Genomic DNA, 19,614 nt, shown 5'->3' with positions numbered 1-19,614 from the left:
TATTGCATGTAGGCAGTATGACATAATGTATGAGTTGGAAAGAAAAATGCACTTCATTTATAAGGACTAGAAAAAATGAGGAAAGGGATTAGTGAAGACAAGAGACAAAAATGAAAGAGGACAAACAAGTGAAAATTGAAAGGAAAATTAGCCTTTTGAAGAGAAGCCAGTTCTTGAATACAGTAAAAGCTGTGTTATCCGTCACTTTACCAGCAGGGAAGCTCTATAAACCGGCATTTTTGATGGTCATTGGCAGTCCGGTTGGCACGGGGCTGGTAGGCTCCCTACCTGGCTCTGCGTGGCTCCATGGAAGCAGCGACATGTCCCCGCCGCTCCTAGGCAGAGGAATGGTCATGAGGGGTTTGGAGTGTGGGAAGGGGTGCGAGATTGGGTTTTGTGGGGCTCCTCCATCTTAGTTAACCGGAATTTTTCACTTACCGGGACCCCCAATACCTCCAGCATGCTGGGTAAAAAGCTTTTAGTGTAATTTGGTATCGCAAAATGCTGTTCTTGATTTTTACTTCCTCTCCAACATGTTGAACTTACATCACCCGTGAAATTATGAAGAGCAAGAGCAAATATTTGAACTGTTTATACTTTATTATGTAGGTGTAGGAGCACAACTGAAGAACAAGAAGGAGAGTTCTGCTTGTCTTTCTCAGGTAGGTTATTGGAGTTGAATAGACTGAAGCCAAATTAACATGAGGTAAATTGCATAAGGTAAATTTTCATAGTGATGCACAGGGGGTCAGTTGCACAGCTTTCATCGAAATTAGTAGGCATTATTAAGCATCCTATTTTCAGTGCTTTGTGTAAATTACTCATAGAAAGCTAAATTACAATTTATCTCAATTGATGAAGTGATTAGTAGTAGGAAGTCATCAGACATCGTTCCTACTCTTATTTCCTTTGTTTAGGTAATTTCTATTGTTCAGTCTATTGTGATTTGTTTAGTCTGCTTTTAATTTGTAATGGGCATTAGATAGTGTCTTTTGTTTCTGTTATCCCGCCACTAAATATGTTAAAAGGGGAGGCAGACGGTATGAGACAGGAGAAACGCACATGAAAGTTTCTCAAATTGGATGATCATTGAAATATTATTCTAATCTACAACTGTTTAGAGTATAATGGTTAACACAGGGGTGTCAGATTCATTTGTGGGAAGGGATTAATTCCTTGCTTATTTAAGGTCTGTGGGCTTGGTTATAAATTCAGGACTCTGTGCCCACACAATGCACTGTGGAATATTTGCTGCTTTCAGCAGTAGTTTGGACAGCAATAGGGGGAGCATATGGACTGTATGTAATATCTAAAGTTATCTCTTACTGGTTCAGTGCCTTACTGTTACATTCATCACGCAGTAAGAAAGTAGGCTGCTATTCCTGCCCTTTGTCTATCTTCTTTCCCTGCCTTTGTGAGTCTTCTCTGTTCTTTCTTCCACATTTCCTTCCCTATAGCAACTCCCAGTTCCCAACCAAGTGGACTCTACCCCCATTTATCCCTTAGATGAAAAAAAAATATTAGTGATTACATAGCTAATGGTGGGAGGAAAGTTTCATCATTGGGCTTTGAAGATGACACTTCAATCAGATTAATATGGGATAGAGCAGTCTGCGCTGAATCAATTACATACTGTTCCCATTTGGAAAGTTTTAGTCCTCACAGCTGCAGAGAGAATTTATTTAATTTATGAAAATTTAGATTACGGACAATCTGAATATGCCAGGCAGGTCCTATCAATACATTATACAAGCCATACGTTTCACAACCCTGGGTTAAAACAAAAGAGTAGGGGTTAGGGAGATCATGAGGTTTAAATTCAGTTGAACCAGTGGTTGTGTGACTTTGGTACAAATCACCCCTTCACTTTCCTCAGTTCCTGTTCATTCAGCAGAGCCTCCTTGAAAACCAGCTTCTGTGGCACTTTCCTGAGTTAATAAGAAGTGACCAGGGGGACAAAATAACAGTATTTTCAAAATCTCCTTGTCAGGCCTCTCAGAGATATCTAACAGGGAGAAATTACAGAAGCAAAACATGCACACCCAAAAGATCATATTCAAAATTTGCTTGACTCTCGTCCTTTCAAAGCACCGGGCCAAGAAAAGGATTGTGCACCTCTACAAGCATCGTAAACCAAACCTGTGGATTCACGATCTCCTCTGTACACTTTGCAAGTCAGGATTGTTATAAAACTCCCTGCCCCGCCCCCCTCAATACTCTAATCTGTGTTAAGCCAATTAAGCAAATATAACATTATGAAAAAAAAAATATAGTATTCATGCAGGTTACCCTCCCTGTCTAAATCTCTGTCACCACCCAAGTCTCTATTTTAAAATAAACTTGACATTTCCTGCAAACAGGTCTTGTGTTTGTTTACTTTGACAGACTGATAGATGTTCTGGAGAGTGGTGTGAAGCGCTTCATGATTTTACAGCAGAAACGAATGAAGACTTATCCTTTAAAAAGGGAGACTGCATCCAGATATTGGAGCATGTGGACTCAGAGTGGTGCAGAGGGAGACTGAATGATAGCGAAGGCATTTTTCCAGCAGTTTTTGTTCAGACATGCTCTGGTACAGTATTTCTAGTGGAAAACAAATTCTCATTTCTTAACCCACATCTCTGGTAACAAACACACTTATCTGAAAAAAGAAAAGGAGTACTTGTGGCACCTTAGAGACTAACAAATTTCACGAAAGCTTATGCTCAAATAAATTTGTTAGTCTGTATTCGCAAAAAGAAAAGGAGTACTTGTAGCACCTTAGAGACTAACACGGCTGCTACTCTGAAACCTAACACTTATCTGAAGTGCTCATAATGACAACTGGTGTTCTGGTTCCTAGAGTGATGTAATTAGCTAGGTATAATATCTGTAACACTAAGCAATACTACAGTGACGTGCCATTGCCTAGAAATTAAACTAGACCTTGAACCAAAATTTTCCAAATAATGGCACAGAGCCAATCACTACAGCTGAAGAGATACCATTAGAGATGAGAACTTTGTTCTAATTTAGTTTGCATTTGAAACTGATCTTCATATCAGTAAACAATGTCCAGGTTTAATTAGTGCTTGGAATGTTTAATGTTCCCTGTACTCTAAAGTAATGCTAACATCCGAGTGGAAAGCCAGGTTAGTTCTGGCCTGAGCTTTATCACTGCAGTAAAACCGTTGTCTTCAAATTAAATCTAGAGTTACAGCTGTCCAGTGTTGTAACCTTCAGTGGAGTTTCACAGGTGTAACTGAAGGCACTGGGCCAGGTTGGCAGCTGGTGTGAATCAGTGTAACTCCACTGAAGATTTGGCCCATAATTTGTGGACAGTAGAGTTGCATTGATGGCCCTGTCCAAAAAACTAACTTACTCTATTCTGTTTAATTGAAGAAACATGAGCAAGAAACCAGTCTAGTTCACTCTCTAAGAATGGAGTTAGTTCTCTATGGCTAACAGTAGCCAAAAGCAGTAAAATTTTAGGTTTTTTTCACTCAAATACCTATGACTCAGAACATACAGAAAGTAAGGTGGCTTTACTTAGTCAGTTTCAGAGTTTCATACTGTTACCTACTACTCCATTATTGTATACATTACATCAGCATAGTCAATTATTTTTTGTCAAGTTCCAGGCTCCAGGAAAATTTAAAAACAACAATTATCATAATAAAAAGTTTTCAGGGTCCATTCAAAAACATCTAGAAGTCCAGATTTGGCCTGCAGTCCACCTATTGAATATTCCTGCATAACATTTTAAACTGACTGAGGTTCCAGTTAGGAAGAAGAAAGTCCAACTGCTCCCTGTAACACTTCAGTTAATGAGAAGGGTTGGGTAGGTAAGCAGTGGGACAAGCTCTTGACTCAATCTCTGAAATTCCCTTCCTATGAAATGAACTCATTTCTACTGCAGAGGGAACAATCTGTCTGAATGAATATCAACAGTAGATTTCAAGTGAATGATGTTTAGTTTTATAGTGCTAGAAGTTCATTTCTCATTATGATTATTTTATATTATTGTGACCCATGCAGTTAACCCAACATGGAGGATTTATTGCAGTTGTGTTCCACACTATGTACTAATAATGCATTATTTGTGAATGTAGGGAGAGAGAATCCAAGCACTGAAAAGTTTCTTCTTCTTGTAGAACTCTCTTTACAAAAAATTTTATTTTAAACAAATATTTTGTAATCACTTGTGTGTTGTCAATATTCTACAGCTGGGATAAAGACAGCACAGTCTCCAGGATGGAGGAAAGGAAAAGCCAAGGCTTTGTATGACTTCCAGGGAGAGAATGAGGATGAGCTCTCATTCAAGGTAAATATCTTAGTCATTGCTTTAGCTCACAAACTTCTAAAGAGTTAGGGCAGCACAATATTGAGAAAACAGATTGTATGGAGCAGACCAATTGAGCTGGACCTCATCTATATTAGAACACACAGCTAGAAAAGGTAAAAAACTTTTACTACCCTGGAAATAAGGCCAAATCCTGGGACAGAGTGGGGGAGTGAAAGGAGCACAAAGATGGCATAACACCCACCTTTGAAATCTGCTGCCCAGTGTCAGTCCAGTTTCATGGCATAAATTAGAGCAGGTTATCAACCAGCCCCAAGGGGTTGAAATAACAGCTCTATGAATCCATGAAGGATAGGGAAGCCCCATCCATGCCAGCAATGGTAGCAGTAGGGAGGTTGGCATAGGAGCAGTTACAATAAATCTATACCACAGGAAGATTCCCTTTGCAGTGATCTGATCCTCCTTTGGCTGGTTATGTTGATTTTTGGGCCAGAATGTCAGTGTGCTGTACCCCAGGCTGCAAGGCAAGAGTTATCACATTCAGATTTGAAAGTTACAAGGTAAATAATGTAACAGTTCATAATAGCCTCATATCAAACATCTGCTCAGCCTCTGTAGCGTTTAGAGCTAGTATTTCCATCTCTGCTAACGGTGCAGATATATTTGTAGTAATAGTACTAGGAAAGCCAACATCCAGGTACTCTTCCTGCTCTTCATCAACATTCCAGTAAGATCACTAGAATATTAGATGAACCTGAGACTCAGCAGCTAAGTTACTTGTCCTGAAACAATTGATTCATTTTCAACACTTGCAATACATGGACTGACCACAACGTGTCCAAAGAGAAAAGTTGAAAATCTGCATGCTACAAAATAAGTATTAAGAGCTCATCAGTTTTTTGGAAGGGCTATTTTACAGTACGTCCCAGCTGCATACCTGACACCATAAGGGTGCATCACTTAGTCAAACTAGGATTTGCTCCTGGATCTTTGTCTGTTTACTGGGGATCTTTCCATAAAGTTAACTTTTTGATGAGTATGGTAAATATAAATAGTAGCAACTATCAGAAGTTCCAGATGTTTGTCTGTACCTCTGTTTATGTGGATGCTTTTGTCTTTTCTTACTGTGACTTTAGTCAGGGTACAGCTGTTCTAAAATAAACAAAATATCTTGAATAAAGTCAGATAGTAGTTTTACTTTGACAAATAGATCCTGTTACCTTGTCACACTTCTTAATTTTAAGTTTTCTGACCAGATGCATTCATTTTCAGTTGTATCAAAAATTAGAGATCTGATCAAATAGGGCACCATAGAATTTATCCCACTGGGCCTAGGAAGCAGAAGACAGGATGAAATATTGGAACAGAGCAGGAGTAGCAGTAGCACCTACACCCTATGATGGTGGGCTCTTTAAAATATGTTTAATACAGCATGTGTTTTGGGTTTCCTGAGAAGTTTGCACAGCACAGCATGCAGTTGTGACATAGAAAATCAAATGACATACTGCTTGCTGGGTATTCAGACAGACTATTTAAAGAAAAAAAAGAAAAGGAGTACTTGCGGCACCTTAGAGACTAACAAATGCCACAAGTCCTCTTTTTTTTTTTGCAAATACAGACTAACACGGCTGCTACTCTGAAACCTGTCACTATTTAAAGAGGTAAAGGAAGTTAGCAAGAAGCAGTGGGTCTATAGTATATCAGAACCAATGATCTAGATACTGAGGGAACCTGAAACTTAAATTGGCAAGAACTGCATCAACATTCAAAGTAAGATCAGATTAAGAGTAATCTCAAAAATACTACCTTTTACTGTGCCTAAAGCAGATCCTATGTGAGCACTTGGGTTTTACGTTCTTGTGAGACTATAGGAGCAGAGTATTCTATAATAAAAGCAGAATCAATGCACTGGAAGAAAGGACGAGGCTATGGGAGAATATTTTAGATTAAGCATGGGGCACAACATGATGAAAATAGGAACAGTAGATCAGACAGGTAGTACTAATTCTAATCCACTTCAGACAACCTGTTAAACTGCTCAGATCATTGTGCCCACTTTTGGTAACAAGTGGGATGGATAACAAGAACAATGGGTGTAAGACACTTAGCTTGTAGCAAAGCGCTGAAAAAGAATCGTGCTTACTAGAGAAAAAAACAGTTAAGGAAGAATATACTTCCCGTTCCATGATATCAAAGAAGTTTAAGTAGCTCAGCAGCATATACTCTTTAAGTAACTGTAACTTTAGGCACCTGAGTCAAAAAAATTTAGATTTTCAAAATCCCTGCTCAGCTGCTATAGCCTTGTTTCCTGGCACCTAAACTTCCAGTGATAAAGTTCATTAGATGCCTAAAAATGCACTGCTAGTCAGGTACACAGCTGCTTCACCTAGCTCAAGCCTAAACCGTGGTGGGATCCTCCAGTTAGGCATTGCCCTACTTATCTTGCTTAAGGGGCCCAATGTGATAGACATGCTCAAAGGCCTGTCTGATTTGGAGCATGAATTTGAACCTGCAGCTCCTGTTTCTCAGAACAGACCCCTATCTATGGGATATTCTGAGAGCGGGGTCTCCCAAGTGTGTGAAGATGTTTTACTTAGATTGTCATCTTTTACTAACTTTACATTTATGATTTATATAGAGAAAAATAAAACAATGAAAGTTTTATGAAGGTGAATTGTTGTTACTGCTTCTCCCTCTAATTCCATATCAACTTCACATATCAAGCTGTATTTGAACAGAAAAGATTAATCATTGCTCATTTTCTTACAGGCAGGTGATATGATAACAGAGTTGGAATCTATAGATGAAGACTGGATGAGTGGAGAAGTACAAGACAAATCTGGAATATTTCCCAAGAACTTTGTTCAAGTTCTATAGGCATCATAAGGATGGAGTCCAGTTCTGCTCACAAGGCATATGGAAGCAAATGCTTATCTAGCACAAAGGCACATTATATACTTCAGCAAACAAAGAACTACCATCTTTGTTGGCACTTGAGTTAATACTTTGACTATCAAATATAATTTGCACTATTTTCTCTAGAAAGAGAACCACGTCATATATAATTATATTAATTTCCTGAAATATCAACGTTTGCCATGACAAGAAAACTTAGTCATACTTTGTAAAGATTCCACGTGAGCTAGCAAACAGAATTTACACAGGATTTTTTAATAGCTTCCAGCTAGGGAAATTAAATGTGGTACAATATCTTCTTACAAGTTAAGTGAACTGCATTCTAGTAGTTGACCTGATCTGATATTTCATTTATCCTGCATACAATTTGCATAAATTAAGATTGTTTAATAGGCTTTTTAGAAATGCATTTATTTTGCAGATTTAAGTATTATATGTTAAATATGTATACCATATTTTTTATTTTCAGATTTCACTACTGCTTGAGTTAATATCCTCATTAGCAGTAAAAAGCAGTTATTTTAGGACTGAGAGGATAAAGGTACCGTTTATTATCTTGCGGAAAAATGTCAAGCCCTAATGTATGATCTACACTTTGTAGAGTTTTTCATTTTATATATGGGATACCAAAGTCTAACAAGCAGGAGGATCAAAATACTAAGAACACTTCACTCACTTAATAGTTTCTCAATCTTTGAATATAGGGCTGAGTGAACTTGTGAAGCTTAAGGTTTTTGTACTTGTAGAGTTCATAAAAATAGAGCACATTCATCAGTCTTTTTACTGAAGAGTGATTGCGCACATCCGCCCCCCAACACATTTTTCTAGTTAAAGGGAAACCTGTTGTGTGTGTTAAGGAATAGATTAGAAATCAACATTTAAAAACAAAACAAAAAAACCCTCACCCTGGGATTGGCTCAAGCTAGTGCCCTATGGAGAGTGTTTTCCCATTAGAAATTTCCTCTCTTTCCCTCCCTGATCCTGTCTCTGGGTTTGTCTACTTGCTCGTTGCTCTTTTTTAAAAAAAGGTTTTTTTCCTTTGTCAATTTTTGTTTCTCCTACATAGGAACAAACCCAATTCCATTCCCATTTCAGTTTACCATTCAAACCTGACAGTTTCAAATTAGCAAAATAAATTTACCAATCCATTCTATAAACCCCCAGCATCCTTCACCCCAGCTGCCATTCTTGTTTTTTTTTTCTTCAGTTAAATAGTTCATTTAAATAGGAATATTACCCAGCCTTATGTCTGAGTGAGGACAGCTAATTGAGGTATCCACTAAAAGTTATTTTCTTTAAATCACATAAATAACATATAAGATGTAGCATTATAAATTATCTGTCAAAGCAGAAAGCAGCAGACACCAAGAGAAATTAAACAGGCACAAAGTTTTTTTTTAAAGCAAAAACAATGCAAAATTATACAAGTTAAATTACATAGACTAAATAAGTCTGATATTAGACATATTTCCAGATAAGAATAGTGCATTCTGGAAACCAACACTTTCCAGAATGTTTGACAATAGCTCCATATTAAACAAGTGAATTGTTAACCCACCTCCCATTCTTGGCTGATGGGTACTGTAAAAAAACAAAAAAATTAATCTTTATTATGCTACAGTTTGTTCTATACATGTTCAGTAGCATCCTATTTCCACATGAGCAACTGGTCTCTTTTGTATTCTCTGAAGAACAAGGCAACTGAGCAAACTGTGTGTATATTATATCAGAGGACTAATATGTGCAGGTGGCAAATAAAAAAAAGCCAGGCCTTTCAGAATCTCTTTCCATTAGAAAAGCACAGCATAGTGTAAAAGTCAGAGCAGCAAGGTGTTGATTCAGCATTGATCATTTAAAGTTTGGAGCCTATAGAGATCTTTTTAGAAAGTTCCATCTTTGATATCTTGATTTAATTTTGAAGTCTAACACAGGCCTCTCTACTTCTATCTCTTATCCGATGATGCTGCTTTCCTCTGGGCTTATAGAAGGGATGCTCAGATACTATAGCAAGGAACTAATATAAAAACCCTGATAAAATACAATAGACATTAGCACTGAAAAACTAGCCTTTTTAATTTTTAGTTCATGGGACAAAAAGGATATTTTTATTTTATGTGCCCAAAAAGTAAATTCTAATGCCACTTAAGAATGATAAACCTGCATGTACTCTCTCTTGGAAATGTCTTGTCCCCTTTCCCTTGAAGAAAAAAAAATAGTGTTGCTTTATAGTATGGATATCATGTCAAAGGTTTAAGCAAAATGGACTCCTTTCACCATGGCTCTGTGCCAAGGCGATTGGTAAACCACCTATAAATATTTTGAACAGCAGAACTAGTACAAATTTAAGAACTTTATTAAAAAAAAAAAGACTTACTCAACTTACTTCCTCCAAAAGAGAGACCTAAATCATTGAGGAGGCAGATAAAGTATTAGTGTGCAATGTTTACTTACTATTGACTTAGGGCTTGTCTACATGAGGGGTAATGAGCTCTATAGTGCACTTCAGAAATCAGATCGCTAATGTGCTGTACATTAATTGGTGTGTGTAGACAGTGAACCTTTAGCATGCACCAGCAGGGTATACATGGAGACATTAATATGCCCATGTTAATGGGCTTTAGAAATATCACACTCCCCCCATAGCTCACATTACCTTGCTCTGTAGACAACCCTTTAATTATGTCAGTTCTTTAAAGCTTTGATACAAATATTTTTGAACCAATAGTGCTGAATTCATAGATTTTTCCAAAAGAAAAAGGGTGTGTGAAGATTTGGCTATATTGGCCTATTAATTTTTACTACTTTAATTAAATGAGTGACATCATTACATTTCATACTTTTTAAATAAACATCTGTTTAATTGAATAATCCTTGTATTTTATTTTGTAACTCCAAATACTAAATATAGCAAACATAATACCACTTATGTATTATACTTAATGTTTAAGTCATAAAAGGATAACATTGTTGGAAGCTTCAAATTCAGAACAATAGTGCCATCTAAGGGCTTTTTACATTATTGTAGCTTTGCCAGCTCAGAAAGTCATCATTTAAAATTTCAGTCCTTTGATAAAATTAAATTAACTGATCTGTTTTGCAAAAAATATCTGCTTTACTGTTAGACAATATCTGTGACCACAAAGGTTTACACAGAAAATAATCTGAAATCCCTATTGTTTACAAGGATGTAATTCAGCAGAAAGGGTAAGTGAAAAGGGAAAGTTCCTGTGAAAATCCTAAATTACGTTTGCAGTTAATACGAAAGATTATGCTATCTTGAAATTCAACTAGGGACTATGATTCATTAATATGATATAGAGTGATCTTCTTAAACTCCAGGCTGCTAGTGTTTTGTGAAATCATCCACAGTGAAAGTAGCATCTTTGTATCAGAACACATTTTTCCATGATTTTTATATATAGTGAATATAGTACAAAATAAAAACATTCTGCAAGTCCAAATTTGTCTCCAGCAATACGGTACCAATATAAATTCAATTTGTATTTAACCAATAAACTTTTATATGCATGTCTGAGTCGCATTTGATGCTGTATTTACCTTTAACTCTCACTAATTCTGATTTAATGAAAGGATTGATATCTTTAAATACATGAGGTCATATTCAGTGAACATGGTCTATAATGCAATAATTGCTTTGTCTGGTCTACACAGATCTTATACCAGTATAAGTATTTCCATTAGCGATTTACAAAAAAAAAAAAAAAAATCAAAATAGTATACTGGTATAAATGTGCCATACACCAGTAGTCACCATTTTGGAATTAACTGCACCTTTGTCCCTCCACGGTCTGTTCAATAGACCATGCCTCTAGCAATCCTCTCGCTATTGGAAGTGTCACATGACTAAAGCTACCATTTTGTCACAGAAGTCATGGAATCCGTTACTTCCAAAGACCTTTGTGACTTCAGCCCCAGCAGCTGGGAGCTACAGGGTCCCATCACTACCTGCAGCAAAGGGAGCTGTGAGGTATCCCCACCATGGCAGGGAAGGGGGATCTGCCCCCCCACCACCAGGGAGGGGGCAGGGGGAACCTGGATCTCTGAGCCACCCCACCCTTCCCATTTTATCAGATTTTTAAGTAAAAGTCATGGACAGGTCACAATTCCATGAATTTTTCTTTATTGCCCATGACTTTTACTAAAAATATCCATGATAAAATCTTAGCCTTACACATGACACTCTCCATCCAGCCCAGAGATTTAAGCTGCAATTCAAGGGCCTGCCAGCCTTTACAAAGCCAAGTATATTTATGAATTCTCTAATGTCTTAATTCTAAAAACAAAATAATAAATTGTCTAAATGAATGCTAAGCTTACCAAATGTCACCCAACTTCCACAGGGGAACGCTGATAAGTTCCAAAGTTCCTTCAAACTTTTCAGCTGAGTTTGCCCTCTTGGTTAACAGTTTGTGCCAGTTTTTAGATCAAGAACTTCTCAGTCAATTTCAGCTGAGCCTTTATATCAAAAAAGCCTCTCTGTAGCTTCTGGAACTCAGCCAGAACTGCTATATGCAGTTCACCAAGCATTTAGTAGTTCTCTGGAGTTGCTTACCTGTCCCAGGGTCTGTAGTAATTACCCCGACACACACTGGTTTTAATTCCTGGAGGGAGTTAGCAACCCCTGGAGCTAGCATACAATCCCTGGCTCAGAGATGCAGATAACTTTTATAAAGTTGAAACAATACTCTCAAAGATATTGCATGTGTCTATAGCATCCGTCACACCTGGATGGCTTATCTCCCTTCCCATACGGGAATAAAGCACTCTTATAGTGGTTTAACTGCATCAATACTATTGGGGTTGTACAACATTATCTGTACTTGTATAATTAAAACAGTATAACTTGAGTGTTTAGGCAAGCCCCAAAAGCAATCTCAGTTGTAGTTGGATTGTTGTAAATAGGTAAGAATACAAAGTGTGATCACTCTTAGGTGTTTGAATACAACAGGTAAAAAGGCTAATAGTAGATTCATAGATACTAAGGTCAGAAGGGACCATTCTGATCATCTAGTCTGACCTCCTGCACAGCGCAGGCCACAGAATCTCACCCACCCACTCCTATGAAAAACCTCACCCATGTCTGAGCTATTAAAGTCCTTAAATCATGGTTCAAAGACTTCAAGGAGCAAAGAAGCCTCCCTCAAGCCAACCATGCCCCATGCTACAGAGGAAGGCGAAAAACCTCCAGGGCCTCTCCAATCTGCCCTGGAGGAAAATTCCTTCCCGACCCCAAATATGGCAATCAGCTAAACCCTGAGCATATGGGCAAGATTCACCAGCCAGATACCCAGGAAAGAATTTTCTATAGTAACTCAGATCCCATCCATCTAATATCCCATCTCAGGGGATTTGGCCTATTTACCCTGAATATTTAAAGATCAATTACTTACCAAAATCCCATTATCCCATCATACCATCTCCTCCATAAACTTATCGAGTAGAATCTTAAAGCCAGATAGATCTTTTGCCCCCACTACTTCCCTTGGAAGGTTATTCCAAAACTTCACTCCTCTGATGGTTAAAAACCTTCATCTGATTTCAAGTCTAAACTTCCTGGTGGCCAGTTTATACCCATTTGTTCTTGTGTCCACATTGGTGCTGAGCTGACATAATTCCTCTCCCTCTCCTATATTTATCCCTCTGATATATTTATAGAGAGCAATCATATCTCCCCTCAACCTTCTTTTAGTTAGGCTAAACAAGCCAAGCTCCGTAAGTCTCCTTTCATAAGACAAGTTTTCCATTCCTCGGATCATCCTAGTAGCCCTTCTCTGTACCTGCTCCAGTTTGAATTCATCCTTTTTAAACAGGGGAGACCAGAACTGCACACAGTATTCTAGGTGAGGTCTCACCAGTGCCTTGTATAATGGTACTAAAACCTCCTTATCTCTACTGGAAATGCCTCTCCTGATGCATCCCAAAACCGCATTAGCTTTTTTCACAGCCATATCACATTGGCAGCTCATAGTCATCCTATGATCAACCAATACTCCAAGGTCCTTCTCCTCTTCCGTTACTTCTAATTGATGCGTCCCCAACTTATAACTAAAATTCTTGTTATTAATCTCTAAATGCATAACCTTACACTTCTCAGTATTAAATTTCATCCTATTATTATTACTCCAGTTTACAAGGTCATCCAGATCCTCCTGTATAATATCCCGATCCTTCTCCGAATTGGCAATACCTTCCAGCTTTGTATCATCTGCAAACTTTATTAGCACACTCCCACTTTTTGTGCCAAGGTCAGTAATAAAAAGATTAAATAAGATTGGTCCCAAAACCAATCCCTGAGGAACTCCACTGGTAACCTCCTTCCAACCTGACAGTTCGCCTTTCAGTAGGACCCGTTGCAGTCTCCCCTTTAACCAATTCCTTATCCACCTTTTGATGTTCATATTGATCCCCGTCTTCTCCAATTTAACTAATAATTCCCCATGTGGCACGGTATCAAATGCCTTACTGAAATCTAGGTAAATTAGATCCACTGCATTTCCTTTATCTAAAAAATCTGTTACTTTTTCAAAAAAGGAGATTAGGTTGGTTTGGCACGATCTACCTTTTGTAAAACCATGTTGTATTTTGTCCCATTTACTATTGACTTCAATGTCCTTAACTAATTTCTCCTTCAAAATTTTTTCCAGGACCTTGCATACTACAGATGTCAAACAAACTGGCCTGTAGTTACCCGGATCACTTTTTTTTTCCTTTCTTAAAAATAGGAACTATATTAGCAATTCTCCAATCATTCGGTACTATTCCTGAGTTTACAGATTCATTAAAAATTCTTGCTAATGGGCTTGCAATTTCAGGTGCCAATTCCTTTAATGTTCTTGGATGAAGATTATCTGGGCCCCCCGATTTAGTCCCATTAAGCTGTTTCAGTTTCGCTTCTACCTCTGATATGGTAATATCTACCTCTATATTCTCCTTCCCATTTGTCATGCTACCATTATCCCCAAGATCCTCTTTAGCCTTATTAAAGACTGAGGCAAAGTATTTGTTTAGATATTGGGCCATGCCTAGATTATCTTTAACCTCCACTCCATCCTCAGTGTTAAGCGGCCCCACTTCTTCCTTCTTAGTTTTCTTCTTATTTATATGGCTATAGAACCTTTTACTATTGGTTTTAATTCCCTTTGCAAGGTCCAACTCTACTTGACTTTTAGCCTGTCTCACTTTATCCCTACATGTTCTGACCTCAATTAGGTAGCTTTCCTTGCTGATCCCTCCCATCTTCCACTCCCTGTATGCTTTCTGCTTCTTCTTAATCACCTCTCTAGGATGCTTGCTCATCCAGCTTGGTCTACAACTCCTTCCTATGAATTTTTTCCCCTTTCTTGGGATACAGGCTTCCGATAGCTTCTGCAGTTTTGATTTAAAGTAATCCCAGGCCTCCTCTACCTTTAGATCCATAAGTTCTTCAGTCCAATCCACTTCCCTAACTAATTTCCTTAATTTTTGAAAGTCAGCCCTTTTGAAATCAAAAACCCTAGTTGCAGATTTATTTTTGTTAATCCTTCCATTTAGTTTGAACTGAATTAGCTCATGATCACTTGAGCCAAGATTGTCCCCTACAACCATTTCTTCTATGAGGTCCTCGCTACTCACCAAAATTAAATCTAAAATGGCATCCCCTCTAGTCGGTTCAGCAACTACTTGATGAAGGAATCCATCAGCTATCGCATCTAGGAAAATCTGAGCCCTATTATTATTACTAGCACTCGTCCTCCAGTCTATATCTGGGAAGTTAAAGTCCCCCATGATCATGCAGTTTCCATTAGTATTTACTTTATTAAAGACATTAAAAAGGGCTCTATCCATATCCAAATTAGATTCCGGAGGTCTATAGCACACCCCAAGCATTATCGTAGGAGAGGCTTTACTAGTTTTCTTCCCCAATGTAATTTTTGCCCAGACGGACTCTGTCTTATCCATTGCATTGCTTCTTATTTCTTTACATTCTACCTCATCATTGATTTAAATGCTACTCCACCCCCTTTACCTTTGTTTCTGTCTTTCCTAAAGAGCACATACCCTTCAATACCTGTAGTCCAGTCATGACTACTATTCCACCATGTTTCTGTTATCCCTATAATATCTGGTTTCACTTCCTGCACCAGTAGCTCTAGTTCCTCCATTTTGTTACCTAGACTCCTCGCATTGGTGTACAATAGTACAATAATGGTGTACAATAATAGTAGAACTAGACGGTCCAGGGGATTGGTAACAGGATACAGAGCATCCTTCACTAGTAACAACTGGAGATTACTATCACCTGAGTGGCCTATATGGAATGGATGGAGAAGTTTCACTCTAATTCCCAGTAAACAGGCATCTCTAAAGCCATTACAATTAGCACCCTTGTTAGTAGCACACATAGCAAGGATGGAAAGGGTCAGGGCAATTGAAATAAACTTGAACTACCACTTTCTGTTCTGTTTAGACAACTATGATCCCCAGGACTATCAATCCAGCACCCCGTGAACACTAAATTCATGTTAACATTTTTATTTTGGAAAGAAAGGTAATCATTTCTATTCCACATAATTGACAAGATAACATCAGGTTCACAGCTCTTATTCATAGATTCATAGATACTAAGGTCAGAAGGGACCATTCTGATCATCTAGTCCGACCTCCTGCACAGCGCAGGCCACAGAATCTCACCCACCCTCTCCTACGAAAAACCTCACCTATGTCTGCGAGATTACCTTGCAACCACTTCTTTGTAGTGGTATCTTCTAGACATTTTACCAGAATAGCCCAACTTTTGGCACACTTCAGATTTACTTTGAAGAGACCAGTCAGCACTCAAAATGTTTTGGTATTCCAGCAACTATATCCTGGATAAAGCCTGCAGAAATTTTGTAACAGTACCCTCAGAATTCTCTGAACTTCCACCATGCAGCTGTTGAGAATTGAGAACAATTCTTAAGATCTAATTTGGCAAACACCCTTGCCGCTGTCAAATAGCCAAGTACCCTGAACTCTTGCAGTTTCAACTCAATCCTGTTTCAAACAGACAGGTCTGAAGTCTATCAGTTCCGGTATCTGTAAAGTTACCTACTTACTCAAAAATTCTGGCTGGCCCTGCTTTGTGCCACACAAGGAAATAAGAAGTTTATTTTAACATTGCTACTATCATAATTAAACAATATAGTTGGATGTCTCTTTCTGCTAAATGGCAATCTGATTTCCCTGGCTTAAATATAGTTGTTGCCCTTTTAAAGTATTTAGTAAGAATGTTTCTACCAAGGATTGCAAGTCAACCTGCAGAGCTCACTCATCTCAATTATGCCACTTCGGAAGCTTTGTTTTCTCAGTCACAAAAATCATAGAAATGTAGGACTGAAAGGGACCTTGATAGGTCATCTAGTCCAGTCCCGTGTACTGAGGCAGGACTAAGTATTATCTAGATCATCCCTGGTTTGTCTAACTTGCTCTAAAGAATCTTTGATGATGGAGATCCCACAATTTCCTTAGGTAGTTTTTTCCAGTGCTTAACTGCCCTACCCTTACGTTAGGAAGTTTTTCCTAATGTCTAACCTAAGTCTCTCTTGCTGCAATTTAAGTCCATTACTTCTTGTCCTGTCCTGAGTGTTAAGAGCACTATCACCCTCCCTATTCATAACAACCTTTCATGTATTTGAAGACTTATGTCCCCCCCTTAATCTTCTCATCTTCACACAAAACAAACCCAATTTTTTTCAATCTTCCCTCATAAGTCTTGTTTTCTAGACCTTTAATCATTTTTTGTTGCTCTTCTCTGGACTTTCTCCAATTTGTTCACATCTCTTCTGAAGTCTGATGCCCAGAACTGGAGACAGTACTCTAGTTGAGGCCTTATCAGTGCTCAGTAGAGTGGAAGAATTAATTGTCATGTTTGTCTTACTGCTCCTGCTAATACATCCCAGAATGTTCACTTTCTTTGTAACAGTATTACATTGTTGACTCGTATTTAGATTGTGATCCACTATAGTCACCAGATCCTTTTCTGCAATACTCCTTCCTAGGAAGTTTTTCCCATTTTGTATTTGGGCAGTTAATTATTCCTTCCTAAAGTGTAGTACTTTGCATTTGTCCTTATGAATTTCATCATATTTATTTCAGACCATTTCTCCAGTTTGTCAAGCTCATGAATTCTAATTCCATTCTCCAAAGGGTTTGCAATCCCTCCCATCTTGCTATCGTCCACAAACTTAAAGCATACTCTTTGACCTGGTCAACATTAGGAAATTAAGTCAATATTATTGTGTCACTCTGGGGGTGTAAAAAAAAAAAATCCATACCACTCAACAATGCAGTTAAACCGATTTAACTCCCAGAGTAGACAGCACCCATCAACCTAGCAACCATGACTCTGGGAGGTGGATTACTTACACTGATGGAAGAAGCCCTCTGTTGGCATAGGTAGTTTCTTCACTGAAGCACTAATGGTGTAGCTGCACCACTGCGGCATTTTCAGTGTAGACAAGTCCTCAACATTATCCAAATCATTTATGGAGATATTGAACAGAACCAGATGCAGGATAGAGCCTGACAGGACCCCACTCAGTATCACCTGCCAGCTTGACTGTGAACCATTGATAACTATTCTCTGATTATGGTTTTCCAAACAGTTGCACACCCACCTTATAGTATGTTTGTCAACGCTTTTTTTCCCCTAGCTGGGTTATGAGAAGATCTTGTGAGACAGTATCAAAAACCTTACTAAAATTGAGATATATGGCATCTACTGCTTGCCCCCATACACACTGCTTGTTACCTGTCAAAGAAGGGTATTAGGTTGGTTTGACATGATTTGTTCTTGACACATCCATATTGACTGTTACTTATCACTTATCTTCTAGGTGCTTACAAATTGATTGTTTACGTATTTGCTCCATTATCTTTCTGGGAACCAAAGTTAAGCTAACTGGTCTATAATTCCATGGGTTGTCTTTATTCCCCTTTTTATAGATAGAAAGGTGTTTGCCCTTTTCTAGTCTTCTGGCATCCCTCCCATCATCCATGAGTTCTCAAAGATAATTGCTAATGGCTCAGCAATCTCTTCAGTCAGTTCCTTAAATATTCTAGGATGTATTCAATCAGGCCCTGCCAACTTGAAGACAGCTAACCTGTCTCAGTAATTCTTAACTTGTTCTTTCCTTATTTTAGTCTCAGATCCTACCCCATTTACTCTAATGTTCACTATGTAGGCTTTCTGCACTTAGTTCATGGAAGAGAGCAGAGTAGGTCTACTGAGCAGTCGCTAATTATTTTCTTCCATGCTTCCTTTCCTCCATTCCTATTCAGAAATCCATTTCTATTCAGATCTACCGAAAGCCCTCAAAGCATGGTAATAAAGTACTAATACAACACTACCAGGGATTTCAAATAAAGAATGAGTATTGGTGCCAAAGTCTGAAAGATTGGGTATCAAAAGGAATATAATTGGAAACTTATTTGAAAATTTACTATAGGCCACTTGTTAATTTTCAACTCCACCGTAGAAGTTTTCTCTGAATGCAAAAGGACCAAACTGACAAGGAGATCCTCTAAACTTCAGTGAGGGGCAGATGTGTTTCTAGTGGTGTCTTGTAAGGATCTGTTCTTTGCCCTCCACTATTTAACATTTTTATCTATCACCTGGAAGAAAACAAAATTAATCAAGTTTGCAGATTACACAAAAATTGTGACAGTGATAAATAATGAAGAGACTAGGTCACTGATACAGTGACCTGAGTCATTTTATAATGACTTTTTAATGCAGCCAAATGTAACATCTAGGAACAAAGGCCATACTTACAAAATGGAGGATTATCCTGGGAAGCAGTGAATCTGAAAAAGACTTTGGGGTCATGCTGGATAGTTAGCCGAAAATGAGCTCCCAGCACAACACTGTGGCCAAAAGGGTCAATGTGATCCTTAGATGCACAAACAGGAGAATAGTAGAAGTAAATAGTAAAGGTTATTTTACCACTGTACTGGCACTGGTGCGACCACTGTTGGAATCCTATGTCCAGTGCCTGTGTTCACAATTTAAGAAAGATGTTGATAAATTGGAGAAGAGCCATGAGAATGATTAAACGAAAATTAGAAAACATGCCCGAGACTGAGTTCCTGGTAGTCTCACTATCTTTAGTTTATCAAAGAGCAGGTTGAAGAGTGATCTGATCAGAGTTTGTAAGTACCTACATGGGAAATAAATACATGATTATAGGCTTTTCCAATTTAGCAGAGAAAGGTAACAAGATACAATGGCTGGAAATTGAAGCTCAACAAATTCAGACTGAAAATAAGAATTATTTTTAAACAGTGAGGGCAGTTAACCGATAATTTTGATAAATTCTCCATCACTGGCAAGTTTTCCAAACTGGATGATTTTCTGAAAGATAAGCTCTAAGCAAACA

The 19,614-nt window shown here is 38.2% G+C and overlaps 1 protein-coding gene across 7 annotated transcripts in view; it reads left to right on the top strand.

Moving 5' to 3' along the window:
- SH3D19 (SH3 domain containing 19) overlaps positions 1-10,724 on the top strand; it is a 140,954-nt gene extending 130,230 nt beyond the window's left edge. For all 7 annotated transcript variants that reach the window (XM_043513127.1, XM_043513126.1, XM_038400496.2 and 4 more), the window contains 4 exons: positions 610-662; positions 2,386-2,572; positions 4,206-4,303; positions 7,052-10,724. In XM_043513127.1, the coding sequence (XP_043369062.1) occupies positions 610-662; positions 2,386-2,572; positions 4,206-4,303; positions 7,052-7,159 (446 nt within the window). In that variant the 3' untranslated portion in view covers positions 7,160-10,724. The remainder of the gene's footprint in view (positions 1-609; positions 663-2,385; positions 2,573-4,205; positions 4,304-7,051) is intronic.
- The last annotated feature ends 8,890 nt before the right edge of the window (positions 10,725-19,614 follow it).

Source organism: Dermochelys coriacea, chromosome 4 (genome assembly GCF_009764565.3).
Source record: "Dermochelys coriacea isolate rDerCor1 chromosome 4, rDerCor1.pri.v4, whole genome shotgun sequence".
Classification (NCBI taxonomy): Eukaryota; Metazoa; Chordata; order Testudines; family Dermochelyidae; genus Dermochelys; species Dermochelys coriacea.
This window is presented reverse-complemented; position numbering and strand designations above follow the sequence as displayed.